The sequence below is a fragment of the Propithecus coquereli genome, unplaced genomic scaffold (assembly GCF_000956105.1).
Source record: "Propithecus coquereli isolate 6110/MARCELLA unplaced genomic scaffold, Pcoq_1.0 Scaffold142, whole genome shotgun sequence".
Taxonomy (NCBI): Eukaryota; Metazoa; Chordata; class Mammalia; order Primates; family Indriidae; genus Propithecus; species Propithecus coquereli.
Window position 1 is genome coordinate 2,889,506 of NW_012138525.1, and position 14,551 is coordinate 2,904,056.

Here is a 14,551-nt window from a genome sequence, read left to right on the forward strand (position 1 = left end):
CATAAACACAAATAAAAGGCATTATGGGGAAAAAAATCCTAAAAAAAGACATGATACCGGGTGAAATTTCAAGATCGAACCCTCCCAACTTGTGCTTAAAGATTCAGAAGGCGCTCAGCTGTGGGAGAACTCACTTATTACTGATGGGACATGGGAAGGCTGCCACTGAGGGATGTTTATATCAAATCTTAAATGATGTTTTCTTCACACTGCCCAACATGTCCATACAGATAAGGGTCCACCTTCATTTAAGCCACAGTTGGGTCAGTACATCTGTGTGTGGTCAGAAATCAATTCCTATTGCTCCCGGGTGTCTTTTTTTTTTTTTTTTTTGAGACAGAGTCTCACTCTTTTTGCTTGGGCTAGAGTGAGTGCCGTGGCGTCAGCCTCGCTCACAGCAACCTCAAACTCCTGGGCTCAAGCGATCCTCCTGCCTCAGCCTCCCGAATAGCTGGGACTACAGGCATGCGCCACTATGCCCGGCTAATTTTTTCTATATATTTTTAGTTGTCCAGTTAATTTCTTTCTAATTTTAGTAGAGACGGGGTCTCGCTCTTGCTCAGGCTGGTCTCGAACTCCTGAGCTCAAACAATCCGCCCGCCTCGGCCTCCCAGAGAGCTAGGATTACAGGCGTGAGCCACTGCACCCGGCCTCCGGGTGTGTCGATGCCATTTCTTTCTAGCAGGGAGGGTGGTCTGAGAACTCCCACTGAGGGCAGGTCCATGAGAGAGAGGACTTTGCCAAGGCTGCACGTCACAGAGGTACTCCAGAGAAGGAAGAGAAAAAAAACAAGCCAGGAAACGTGAACATAGCTCTGGCTCTCAAAATTCTTATTTCTATAACCGACTGGCAAGACTTCCTCATTGATCCGACCGCACGTGAGGTAGATTCAACTGTCCTCTCCCAAAAGAAAGCACCTTGTCCAGTCTACCCTTGCACGCTGGCCAGCCCACAGCAGCACCAGCCTCACAGGAGTCTGCACGGAAGACCTACTGGACCTAACAACTCACGGTAACGTGGGAACAGACTGAATCCTGGGTCTGGAAAAAACAAAACCAATCCCAAACAGCAATTAACGTCTTAGGACATTTGGAGAAATGTGAGTATGGACTAGATGTTAGATAATGTTATGGCATTAGTTGGTTTTCTTAGGCCTGATTATTTCTTAGGCGACACATGCTAAGGATTTAGGGGTAGAGAGTCATAACATCTACCACTTACTTACAAATGGTAAAGAAAACACACATGCGTGCACACATGGCAAAATGTTAGGTGGAGGAGATACACAGGTGCTCACTGTACTATCTTTTTAACTTTTCTGGATGTTCAAAGTTCTTCATAACAAAAAGTTGGAGAGAGAAAAACACCAACAATTTACCCCAAATATGGCAGACTGCTTCTGTCAAGTAATGTAGAACACACATAGTTTTTAAATTAAAAAAATACTAAAAACGGTAAGTAAAAATTATTTTCCTGCAAATTTATGAAACATCAATGACAGACTTTTTGAGTGTAGTTTTTTTCCTACAAAAGACAACCTCAAAGGCTGTCATGGAGAAGGCAGTGGGGAGGGGTGCCAGGAGGCAGGCACTCTGCATCCCACCCAGCCTTCCCAGGTTCGGAGCATCATGCCATGGAGATCATGAGCTGGACCGCACAAGCGAAGTGAGGAAAGATGAGATGCAATCTGATTTTTAAAAAGCCTGCCTGTTTACACTGAAAGAAGGGTGGAAGCTTTCGGGGAGGCAGGCACACAGGGGACCCTGGCTTGAAGGAAGTGTAGGATGCGGGACAGGATCGTGTCTACCACTGCCCTCAATTCTGTTCTAAAACTATTATTTTACAGGTGTAACTTGATCAGTTTAGCCGAATGGTAGGGTTCAGAATTGGGGGAAATATTTTGCCAGGGACTGGTAACCTTCACTGGATCAAACCCCAATGCTCCCAGAGAGGACTGGCTGTTGGTGGTAGCTTGGCTCACCAAAGTGCGTCACCCTGGAGCTACTCTGAATGCAGCAATGGCAAAGTAGGCTGCAGGTAGCAGAAAAAAGTGCATTTCTATCTCACTGAGGACAGACATAGTCCTACACACTCACAGCCCACTTGCATTCCTATACCAGCAAGAGTTGGAAGGGTAGGACCACTCCAGGGTATTGAGAACTAAGCCCCTTACTGCTTTCAGCCAGTGGGGCTGTCTTCCCTGGGAGCTCAGGCCACAGGACGCCTGCTACGAGGGCACACATACACTTGTGTGGCTCTGGCACCAATGCTCACCTCCAACCCAGCTGAAGGGCTTGCAAAATGGACCGAGAGAGAGAGAACAAGCAAATAAAAGCCAAACAGAAGCTGCGTCTAAGCTGGCCATAGGTCAGCAAATCAAAATTGCACCTGATCAGCACCATCTGACAAAATTTCTGCACCGATGGAAATGGTCTGTCCAAAACAATCACCACCAACCTCATGCTCATTGCTGAGCACCTAAGTATGGCCAGTACAAATGAGGTATTTTTATTTAATTTAAATAGCCACATGTGGCTAGTGGCTCCAGTATTGGGCAGCACAACCCCAGATTCTTTTCATCACCAAACTTCATGCAGGATAACAGCTTACCTTAACAAAGGAACATCCAGTTTTACAATTATTTGAGTAAGACAAAAGCTCCAGGCTATCACCAAGTGACAGCCCCACATCCAGGACTCACCCAATCCACAGTTTCTGTCCTACCTGTACTTTGAATGGGTCTCCAGTGATGCGAAGGGGCTTGTCTGCTCCTGTGGGCAACGGGCCATCCTGGATCATAACCATCTTCACACCTGTCCGCTCCTGCGGGGAACACAACAGCACAGCCCTCACTGTCAAGAGTGAGAACACAGGACAGCACAGGAAGCTGGACTGGGTCAGGTCATGTCCACAGTAAGCCCATGTGCCACCTATCACCAGGCACTGCTGACCCTGACACCATGCAGGTGGCTTCTGTGAAGGCAGACATACAGGCCACGCAGATCACGTCCAAACGGGATACATAAACCATCTCCCAAACAATCCTCTTTCCTCTTTTTCCAGCGCTTAGAATACCTGAGCATTAATGAGCTACTTTTATCGAATGCTACACACTGAGCTGAGGACTCTTAACATTATCTGATTAAAACTTTTGAAGACCTATGAGTGAAGTGTCACCATCTGCCCACTTCACGGATGAAGAGGGCACTGAGAGTATGCTGCCCAAGGATCCAGAGCTGGGATCCCAATCCCAAGCTCTTAGATTCTACGCTAGGATGTCATCCTCATAACCAGGATCCGAGGACTGGGTCATGAGAGCATGCAAGGCAAGTCACAACCCCTTACTTGCGACTGCAAAAGCCCCACGGCTTTAAAATAAGAGTTTGTTCATAACTAATTTGGCAGCAGAACTGAACTCATGTAAGTGTATTTCTATCGTTTCTCTCATTAAGTCTGACTATGGTTGTGTTTAGCTACAGAAATATGCATTTGATTTCAGGGTACAGCCCTGGAACTTGCTGGGGGTATGAAATTCTGAAACATGTTTGGCCCTAAGTGTCTCAGATGAGGGCTTCTGTTTATGGAGCACTAAGTAATAGGCTCTTATATAAAAAACAGAAGCATGGACATTATTTCAGCTTCATTACAACAGTGAGGCCAGCACTTACCCTTTTTTACAGACAAGGACCCTGAGCCTTCAAAAAGAGACTAAGCATATTTATGACGACTCAGCTAATGAGTGGGAGTGCTGGGTCCGAGCCCGACGCCAGACACTGTACTTTGCTGTGAGCTGCTGTCCTCTGATGTAAGAAGCAATGCTCACAGAGCTTCATCGCCACAATGGTTGCGGAAAGTTCACGGGGACCCCTGCCAGGGCACACCTGCCCAGTACTTGGCATCAGGCCTGGTACATGTTCAGAATCTGTCTGTCGAATGCGGGAAGGAAGCCTCTCCCGGTTGACCGTGGAACCACGTGCGCAGAGGTTCGGACGGAGTCTCAGCACCACGGTGTGCAAGGCCCGCCCAGCTAGGGCAAGTCCACCCTGACCAAACCCCCCAGACTGGGCAGCCGCTCTGCTCTGCGCCGCTCCAGGCTCACGCACCTGCAACTGCTTTATTGTCTCCCCTCCTTTGCCAATGACCAGACCCACTTTAGACGCGGGAATAAGAATCTCCTGGATTGTGCTGTTGCCGTCTATGTCATTATGAAAGCCAGGTCCATTCCGACAGCGGTCCACAATCTGCCCCAGGAGCCGTTTGGCTTGTCTTTGGGAGGGAAAAGAACCACGAGAGAATCAGCATTAAACGAACGCGCTGGGTGCACAAGAAAGGGAAACAGCACCAGGGGAAACCCCGAAGGAGTCAAGGTAGCCCTCCATCCAGCTCCAGCTCCTGCCCCCACAGCCCGGGAGGTCTCTGTGCCATCCACCAAGCTACTCGGCTGGAATTTAAAAACAACATAACATGATACCAGCGTACCAACGCGGAGCCTCGATGAGCAGGCTGCTGCCAGACACAACCCCTTTCAAGTCTGCCTCTGCTCATGCTTGTGTCTCTACAAACGTGTTGTCTCCAGGTAGAGCGACAGCTGCTCTGGTAGCAGAGACCACATTTTATCCCTTAGCACATCTCTCTGTTCCCCGATCCAGCATAAACCTTCTCACACAGTATGCGCTCAACACACATTTGTTAAATATGGGCAAGAGAGAGAGAGTAATGAGAAAGAAGGGAAGGAAGAAAGCAAGGGTTAGTACTCGCCGGGACTCCCGCCCTCCAGGGTTCTTCTCCACACCCAACAACACTGCTCTCTGACTCCTAAGCTAAGGCTGCAAACCACCAGTCTGGTTTTGAGAGGCGGGAAAAGGGGGAGGCAGTGTCAGATGCAGCTGGGCACTCAGACACCTGCTTTGTGCTTGTCATGTCGGCAAATCAGGACCCTGTGTTTCACGTGTCATGCTATTCGTGCTGGTTTACTTGGTGGGGGGGGAGGGCAACTGCAATGTTGTGACAGCACAACCCAGACCACCAAGGTCATCTGCTGGGCCACTTTCCTTTTCTGCACCAGAATCCCCTCTGGCTGTTATTTGCAGTACTTATTCTCTATATCGCCACACACAATCTGATTTTTGGTTCCTCTAATAGAGAAGAACTCAGCTACTAAACAGGCTGGCTGCACAGCTCACTGAAGAAAATGAAACTGTTTGCTCCTGAAGTTATAATCCCAGTGTCTCCACTCCTTGGGTGGACACAAAGCAGGAATGGTTAGAAGAGAAGGAAGAAAGAAAAGAAAGGTAGGAAACGGATGTTGCCTTTTGTAGTCTTGAGTCTTTGTGTACAGAATCAGCTTCATGTATCTTCTCAGTTACAGCAGCTTTTTAATATTTTGCTTGTGTACTAGATTAACCTGTGTTGGAAGAAAACTGCCTTGACTCCAGCAATACCATCCAGCTTGCCCTATAATGTACACCTGCCAGCAATATTTATTCTGGTTCACTGCTTGCAATGTTACAGCAGAACAAGAGAATTTAAACTCATCTAGACTCCCTGAGAAATGGAAACAATAAAACAACCCTATCTATTGAGCCAGACATAATCTTAGCACCCTGTTCCCAAAGGCAACGCTACTCTGTAGATTGAAAAAGGAAAGTGAGCAGACTAAGTCAGTACGCCCCTTTCCAGAGGGCCTGCATCTGGCACAAGGCTCTGAGCATGTGTGTACCAGAGTAGAAAAGCAATGCTAGTCTGAAGGCTGTTGCAAGGGCCCCAAAAGTCAAGACACCTTCTTGCTGGTCCGTACAGCCCTCTGAATGGAGCCAAGGCCACGAAGAGTCTATTCATTTGGTTCACAAATATCAGAAGGGTAATGGGATCAGCCCCAGGCCAAAGAGCTGGTACCAGGATTCTCAGCAGTTCACAAAGTGACAGACTTACTAATCCAGACCTGCTCAGGTAAAGGAGGTGTTAACAAGGAAGAAGTAAGTTGATTAGAGCGTTCAGGTGGAGTGAATGTACACTCTTAAGACCCTGGTTTATGAAGACATTATGACTGCTATGACAAATTCTGTAGGGTTTGGAGAAAAGGTGACACCCTGCGTATTTAAGGTAACAGAAAAAGTCCCCTGGCATAGCAACCTCCCAGATTTTTTTCCTATAGAAGCATCTGCTTGTGTGGCCAGACTGCAGCATAGATCGACAGTGTTCAATAACAGTTTTGCCCTTCCATTTCTCCCCATGTGGGGAAGGAAGAAGAAGAGTGAAAGGAAAAAGTAAATAAAATAAACTTACTCAATACTTTCTGGGGTTCCGGTAAGTACACAGGGCCTCTCTGGAATCCCAGAACTCTCTATAAGAAGAATCAAGAAGACGAGGTGTGTTGGTGAGCACCAGGCAGCCGTGTGCCTTTGCCTCTGTGTATAGATTCTCTCTGGAGCTGGCTCCTACACTAGCCCCAAAGAAGCCCAGTCTCCCAGAAAAAGACAGTTTGCTTCTGATTGTGGATAGAATATTAAGCTGGTAGCTGCACCCTAGGTTCCCAAAGTGGAAACAAGTCTGGCAGGGGAAGCGGGAAGGACACAGAGGTTTGCGAGTGGTCCTCACTACCGGATTCTGCTTCACTCTGACCCACTCATGTGCTAGGAACTGCCTGAGTTCACTTTATCACGCTGTTCTCCAGTTTCTCCATATATGCAGTAGTGTAATGGTCATCTGCACACAGCAAACAAACCAGGTACACTGGTAAGGAATTTAATGATATGCACATTAGGATCATGACCAGTCACTGCATGAATATCCTAAGAGATCAGTGACATCTATGTGGAACTGGTTCTGGGCCATTTGACAAGAAAGGAAAATCTTACTTTCTAACACCTCACATGATGCTTTGCTTTCTTCCTAAAAAAAACTGCTTCTTAAAGTCATTCCTCAAAAAAATGAAAGAGAAATAGCTAACAGTAGTTACTGCCTTCAAGACATTGTAACAAGTATCTTTTAAAATGATAAACATTTCTCTAGTCAAATGTCCTTCAAACCTGTTCTTCCACAATGAAGAGGTCAAACTCAAGTTAGACAACAAAACTAAAAATAAAATAAAAATTGTTCTTCAACCTCTTTCTCCATAATGAACTCCACTGGGACAGGTCCTGACCCGTGTTTCACACGTGCTAATTCCGCCAGAACCGCAGTGTCCTCTTCCCACGCGGGGGAGGGACAGTCTAATCCAGGGGAACTGGCATGCAGTTCCCAGGAGTGACCCCAAAGCCCTAGGACTCCTGCAGGCATAACATTCTGGTGCAGAAAACTCAGGTCCTAGAGCAGCAGGTGTTTGGGAAGGGGCCACACCTGGCCACAAAACTGCAGGAGAGTATACCCTAAAAGCCAGATCAGAGGCCTTGTTTCTTGGCCTGCTTTTGCTCTGATCATTCTGGTTCTCATCTGGGAGCTCAACTCCAGAACTGCAAAGAAAACACCAATCGCATATACTTACCCAAGCCCCTAAACTTCTAAGCAAGAGGCAAAGCTACTGAATCTGGGAAATTTTGCAAAATATTATTTTCTAGCAAATTGAGATCTGTTAAAAAAAAGCCGCCCTTACCAGAAGCAATCTGAATCTTGCAACCAGATTCTGCTTGAATCCGTGAAATCTGCTCACCTCCCCTGCCGATAACTGAAACAAATTGAACAAGGTCAGAATATGCCCCCCATCCCCTATTTAACCAGGTACAAATGACTAATTAATTCCAAAAACCATTATACGTGGCTCATAGTACAACAAATCAAGTTGGCCTCAGTAAACCCATGTCAACTCTTTGGGCATTACAGCAGCAAAATTCTATGTGCAACACAGCAGACAGGCATAGGGTCTTCCAGCTGAAGCAAGGAGAGGTGGGGGACTGGGGAGGGGGGAGATCCACAGCCCAAAGCTCTGGTTTCTCCCTCAGCCTGGAGAGAGATGTGCAGGGAACACCACATGAAAAGCATTCTACTACAGGTGACACAAGACAGAGATTAAAAAGAAAAAAAAAAACCCACAAAAAAGGACAGCAATTAGGGGAAAAGTAGATAATGCAGGTACTTACTAAATCCAACCATTTTATCAGGCACTTTGAATTCTTCTGTTATTACCGCCCTAAAAATAAAGAACATTTTGGAAAAAATGTAGAACACAGAATTTTACAGCCATTGTAAGTCCCCAAACTGCCCATATCGGCAATGTTGCAGAACAAAAGTTTAAAATAAATCACGTCAATTTGGCCAATATACACAACCATCTACAAAGAGTGTCATTTAATGAACCCTTTGGTCAATCACTTCTGAAGAGATTTAGGCCTCCCATCTCCTTATGTCAGAGGAAGAAACCTCTGGTTTTTCATTAAACCATCAACCCCTCTAATAACGGCCCTCTCTTCACACAGCTCCTCTCAGTGCTGCTTAACTTAGATGTTGTTAGGGCCTCTCCAGCAAATAGGTCATTAATCCCAGGACACTTACAGACCCTCTGGGGTTCTGGGAGATGTTTAGACTTCTATTATGGTGTCCTCTCTAGATGAAGAGATACTCAACTTTCTGCAACATTCCTTGTTTCCCAATCTTTTTATTGTTTTCCGGCCTCTCTCAAATTTATCTATGTCTTTTCAGGTCAGATGTTCCAAATGGAACCAGCATCCAACAGAGGCCTAATCAGTGTTGACCAGGACAGAATAATTACCTCACTCACTCTTACAAGGTACTTCTGTTAAATGCTATACCATCCATTATGTGCCTCTTTTTTTTTTTAAACAACCACTGCACTGGCTCTTTGAGACAAACCTTCAAATTTGCTATACAGTGTATTGTGGACAATATCCAATTTGCCCAACACCCCAGAAAGCAATTAAATCTAAACATTTACCTTAGGAGGAAGCTAAACGCAAGTAGTTGAAGGAAAAAAAAAAAAGGCAAGCATTTTTAAACATCTCTCACACAGCTGGATTTTTTACCCATCACGGAAGGATTGAATAAGTGCATGTTTTTAGGGAAAGTGCAGCACTTAGAAGAAATGCAGCAGCATAAATAGCACTTGCCACGGCATCACTGTGATGGGAGCAAACAGTCTCCTTGTGTGGCGTACGTCCTCAGGCTCGTGCATGGGGAGGGATTCTCTCTACCTGTCGGGATATATGTGGTCTCCCCCAAACCAGGCAATTCCCAGATTATTCATAACTGTGGATGTTGATGCCAAGCCTCGCTGGTCTAACGCATCCTGCGATAGACGTTGGGTCCCTGTCAGGGTGTGCTTCCCGATTCCGTGGGGACGGATGACAGCACTCCCATACGTGTTGCCAGGAGGTGGCTGCCCACATCCTGTGTAGCACCAGTTATCTACTCGCAGAAAATATTAGCTGGGAATTGACTGGAGCGGCTTCAATGCTACTGTAATACAAAATGTCACAAAGCTCGGCCCTCAGAAACAATTTTAACAGACTCTGAGGAAGAAACATACCAAGACAAACTGCTTTGGGATTCCTGGCAGAAAAGGTTCTATTCTAAATGCAAGGCTAAAACTTGTCTAATGCGCAAAGCATAAACATTTTGAAAAGTAAAATCCTAATTATGGCTTTATAGCAAAAGTGAGCACTTGATACTAACAACCACCTCACTTAAATTATTTTAATTCATTAACAAACAAAACAAAGCAAACAAACAGCAAAAAAAACCCAGGATAAGTGTTTTGGTTAACTAATGTATGGCGATTTCTAGAAACTCCCAAGCGTCTATGTAGAATACAAAATGACAGAATTGTATCGCTGGTAGTGAAGGTCACTGGCTAATACGTTACAGTAACAGATAAACAGCACAAAATTTCATCTGGAAGAGAAATTGGCATAGAGTTTTTCCTTTTTGAAGGAAGACACTGTGACCACAAATACCCTATCTTACACAGACTGGACTTGGAAAAGCTCAGGTCTTTGCATCTTTCTAAATCCCCAACATTTAACTGAAGGCTATGAGAGGAAATGGGGCAAAGAATTACTGGGGCACTTTGCCAAGGTTCCCTGGTAAGTCCCTATAACCATGGCAGGGGTGGGAACGCTGGCTTCTGCCTTCCCAGTCTGACCACTGGCTACCTCCCACACTCCTTGAGCACGCAGAGAATTCTCTTGGGAGAGCCCAACACCTCACACTTTAGGACATCTTTTCTCAAGTGAAGGGGCTAAGGATTCATAAAACACAGGGAACATCATAAAACCAGGAGGAAAAATTTCACATTCTCTCCATTTAAATTAAATTACATCAGCAGAGAGCGACTCCAACATTCTAAAAGTCTTTTGAGTTATGAACAATAATGGATGATTTTTAATACCCTATATCGGCTTATCCCTTGAGCTTATACTGTCTTGGAAAGGACTAGCAAAAAACTTCAGTCTTAAAGAAATCTGGCCCATGGTTTCTCACATTCTCAACCTCTGACTTCCTAACACTCTAGTACAGATGGTGGATCAATAAACAATTAGAAATGATCAATAAATAATAAAACATAACCCACTGCTTACCTTTGATGTACCAAGGCCCCTAACTGGTTACCTACTGTGGCAAAGAGAAAGAGAAAAGAAAAATCAAAGCATTAGCACGGATAAACTAACTTCATCCTTATACGAGTTCTTACCATTTCGGGGGGTGGGGGGGGTGGAAGAAAGGCAGAAAGAAAGCAAACAGTAATTTAGGCTCAGTGGCTGAAATGAATGCGTTATACGATATGAAACAGGAGGGGACATCTTGATCAACACAGTCTCTAACCCAGTGTCCAGCTGAACACAGGATAAGAAATTGATCTGTGTGTCCACATGCTGAGAGGCCTGGGAGAAAATCCTGCTTGCCTAAATCCTTCTAACTTCCTACCTCCCTCCTGCTCTGGATCCAAACTCAATGCAAAGATGGAGAGGGTTCCTTCCCTCTCTTTTAAAAACAAATGAGAAGATTTAACCTCCTCAGAAGCATTGTTAAGGACTGCTCCATGGCAGCTGTAGTCACTAAGAACATGCACATATGTTCCTGCAGGCCATGGGGGAGGAGACCCCCTCACCCCCCATAAGCATCTCAAGGAGAGGATCTGGCCTCCTCCCTCCCCGGGCCTCTCCACTGACCCACCACAGCAGTCCACACGCAGTGGACAAGAATGAGCAACTGCCTTTCAAGCCCATTTCACAGAGACAACAGTGCCAAACAGCCTCTATTATTAAAACCAACTCTGTAATCACATTCCCACAAAACCACTTTAGCTAAGCTTTTTGTTCCAGTTTCTCCTCTTTCAGCTATTGATGAGTGTCTCCTTCACCAGCCATCAGCAAAAATGATTCCGTGGTGTTTCTCTTTTGGAAAATGCAGCTCAAGAAATACAGTCAGCAGACAAAAATATATATATATATATAAATCCAAAACATTACAAAGAACTGAATGAATCTTACAAGATGCTAAAAGGAGCATTCGAAAACATGTCTTTGGGGAAAGTAATTATAAGGATAGATATGAGATAAGCGGGAAAGGATCGATTACATCAACTTTAGGACAAAGAGTGAAATGGTTTGACATCTGAAATATACAAGTCCAACTGCTCTTCTTTCTGTTCAAACTTAGCCCTGTCATTCTCTGACCAGACAGTAAGGAGACAAAAGAAAAGAAACCAGATTCTGACATTTAAAAAGGAGAAGGCATAGTGAAACAATGCAAGCAAAAAGTCAACAAAGCTCCTGAGTCAATACCATATTTCTTGTGGATCAATAGCAAGATAATGGTCTGCTGCCAAAATATTGACACTATATACTATTAATCTGCTTACTTCAGATAAGCAGAATAACAAGAGACTGGGGTAAGAGAACGGTCTTTATTGACTCTTACAATTTTCTGTTTACATATCCAGTTTGAATATAACAAACGCTCTTGCTTGGGATAGGTAGTGTTCACGATTCCCATTTCACATGAAAACTGGACAACCACCAGCTCAGGAAAGGAATTCTCATCATAGACTCACAGCCCCTGAGATGTGAGAGGAATGTCCCGTCCACCACCTAAGGCAGTGAGGAGACAGAGAAACACACTAAAGGAGGACGTCAACAGCAGTTTGCTTAGTCGTTCCTATCAATGGGCCAAGCTCAGCTTCCCTGATTACCAACAGAATTTCATCAGATCTACTGAAGACGGAGGAACGAGAATATGCTTAAATGATGAGAACACAGAGGAGAGGTGCTTATTCCTCAACCAGTGCGATGAGGCCAGACTGTGGCTCCGGTCCACTGTGCTGCTTGGTAAGAAACATCAAAAAGCCAATGAACTTCAGATATTTCTGTCTCAGCCAGAAAAGCCACAGAAACAGAGTAAAGGGTCATGCTACTGTAAAGAACTTAATAAGATTCCTAAGAACAGTCAGTGGGCTCCTGTTCAAAGGCCATTTGAAATTTTGTGCCCGTCACAAAAATGACGATTCCCTTTTGTTGTCCAAGTACACGTCATAGGTACCACACACGACACCATTTCTGCCAGCCGCAAATGGAGGCGCTCACAACGACTGGAGATGACAGTGCACACGCTTTCATCCCACAAACGGATGGGCTGCTGAGAGCCGCGTCACCTGAAAGGAAATCAGGTTCAACACCAGAGTCAACTCTGATGGGTGCACGCTTAGGAAGGAAGCATCTCCCTCCTCTATGCAAGTGCTGTGGTCCAAGGCTGAAACATGGGGTCTAAAGTTTCATTCCCTTCAGACACATTCCCCTTTGGTGCCTAAAAATGAAAACCAGCAGTTAGAGAAGGGGCGTGGAACACTCAGATGGCAAACTGTTAGGCCCAACTCCAGCAACGGGAACGTCGCCTTAGTCTTCGCAATGAGGAGAGCAGGTGGGAACACCCATCACGTTCAGTGGAATGGAACTACAGTCATTTTACTGTAAAAAAGGGGAACATACTGAACAAAATCAGCCTGCTTCCACTAATGGTGCACGCTGGCCGACAACGCCTCACCCTGTCTCCTCAGCTTCCCTCAGCCCAATCCCAGCACACACAGGGCACTTCGCATTTATCTTGCACACCATGTAATAGGAAGCCGCCTGGGCTACGTATGGAAAAATGAACTTCTCGCAGTTCAAAGAAGTCATCCTACAATATACGAAATTCTTTCTCAATAGTAATACTCTGCCAATTTCAAAAACAATTTTAAAAAAAGTGGTCAGATGCATTTTTTCCCATTAGTGAGGAGGAAAAAAGACTTCATTCTTTTCCCCCAAAAGAAATGCTAACAAATTATCACTGGGAAATGTACCCAACTTTATGATATGCATCAGTTTCAGTAGTTGCACCATCCCCCTGAAGCCCAAGCAACAGAAGCACGGGCCGGCCCCGCACGCACGGCGCCGGCCAGGGGCAGGTGTCCGAGCTGGTCGGAAGGGAAAATATCAGTAGCTGCTACATGACTGGCAAAAACAAACAAACAAACCAAAACGTCTTCTTCAGTTTTTGTAAACAATCCTTCCTCCCTGCCCCTTCCTTCGGTTCCCGGTTTCTTCTGACTCTGGCCAGTGCCCTCTCAATCCCAGCTCAAGTCACTAACACTCACAGTGAGTGAGCTGTGCCAATTTGGGGACAATACAAAGGCTTCCCTTGCTCTAGGCAGCAACTCACGCCCCAGGGCCACGAAACACTGATAGCTGAGTTTAGCTGAAAGGCCCTCGGGAAGTAATTTGTTACTAATTGTGCAAATTATTATTTTTTTAAAAGTGAGAGTAAATTCAAGTTTATCTCAATCATATTGCTCTTGCCTGCAGTCTCTTGTCATGCTTTTCTGAGGGGAAAAGAATACAAACACTAGCAACACCAGGAGCTTTTCTAGGTGTCTCTCCTGCACAAACTCACTTACTCCTACGAGAGCCCTCCCCAGGGGGCAGATGCTGTCCCACTGTACGGAAGAGGAAGCCGCAGTCATACCCGAGCCTGAGCCCCAGAACAGTGCGCAGGAAAGCTGTCGTGCTCATGGGAACTCTGCACCCATCGTATTGCCTTGTCCTTTATCTCGGGGCTTTCAACGCCATCACTATTTAATTCTGTGACAGTAACTCTCTTGGTCATTTTTCACCCCACAAGTCAGTGACTTTCAGGTGCTGAACACTTTGCCAGGTCCCAGGGAAAAAATGGTAAACAAGGTAATCTTTGTCCTCAAGGAGCTTGGAGTCTAGCTCGGAAGGCAGAGACAGAGCTACCTGATCAGAGACCTAACCTCACCTCCAGGGACAGGGATGGCATTAGGACCTGCATCCCCTCCTCCCCAGTACAAGCACCTATCTGAGGCCTGACCCAAGGAGCAATGGAGTGACATTAAGAGGAAAAATAATTCTATGATACTGTACTCACAGCACTAAGCTTTATTTTCATTAAGCCAGTGTTCATGAAATCAATATGGGGGTCACAACCAGTTTTATTAAAAAATGAAACAGAAAACAGAATGTACCTATATAATAAGGGTACATATTTAATATTTCATAAAACTTTTATTTCAGTTACATGTCTTATAATACATCCGTACTAGGTT

General features: G+C 45.3%; 1 protein-coding gene across 4 annotated transcripts in view; it reads right to left on the minus strand.

Annotated features, from left to right (window-relative positions):
- Nucleotides 1-14,551, minus strand: part of FUBP3 (far upstream element (FUSE) binding protein 3) — a 54,009-nt gene that overhangs the window by 16,591 nt on the left and 22,867 nt on the right. For 3 of the 4 annotated variants that reach the window (XM_012639842.1, XM_012639844.1, XM_012639845.1), the window contains 6 exons: nt 10,530-10,563; nt 8,076-8,125; nt 7,592-7,663; nt 6,286-6,343; nt 4,104-4,266; nt 2,725-2,823 (listed from right to left, as the gene is read on the minus strand). In XM_012639842.1, coding sequence (XP_012495296.1) covers nt 2,725-2,823; nt 4,104-4,266; nt 6,286-6,343; nt 7,592-7,663; nt 8,076-8,125; nt 10,530-10,563 — 476 coding nt within the window. The remainder of the gene's footprint in view (nt 1-2,724; nt 2,824-4,103; nt 4,267-6,285; nt 6,344-7,591; nt 7,664-8,075; nt 8,126-10,529; nt 10,564-14,551) is intronic. The other variant, XM_012639843.1, reaches the window with a different exon arrangement.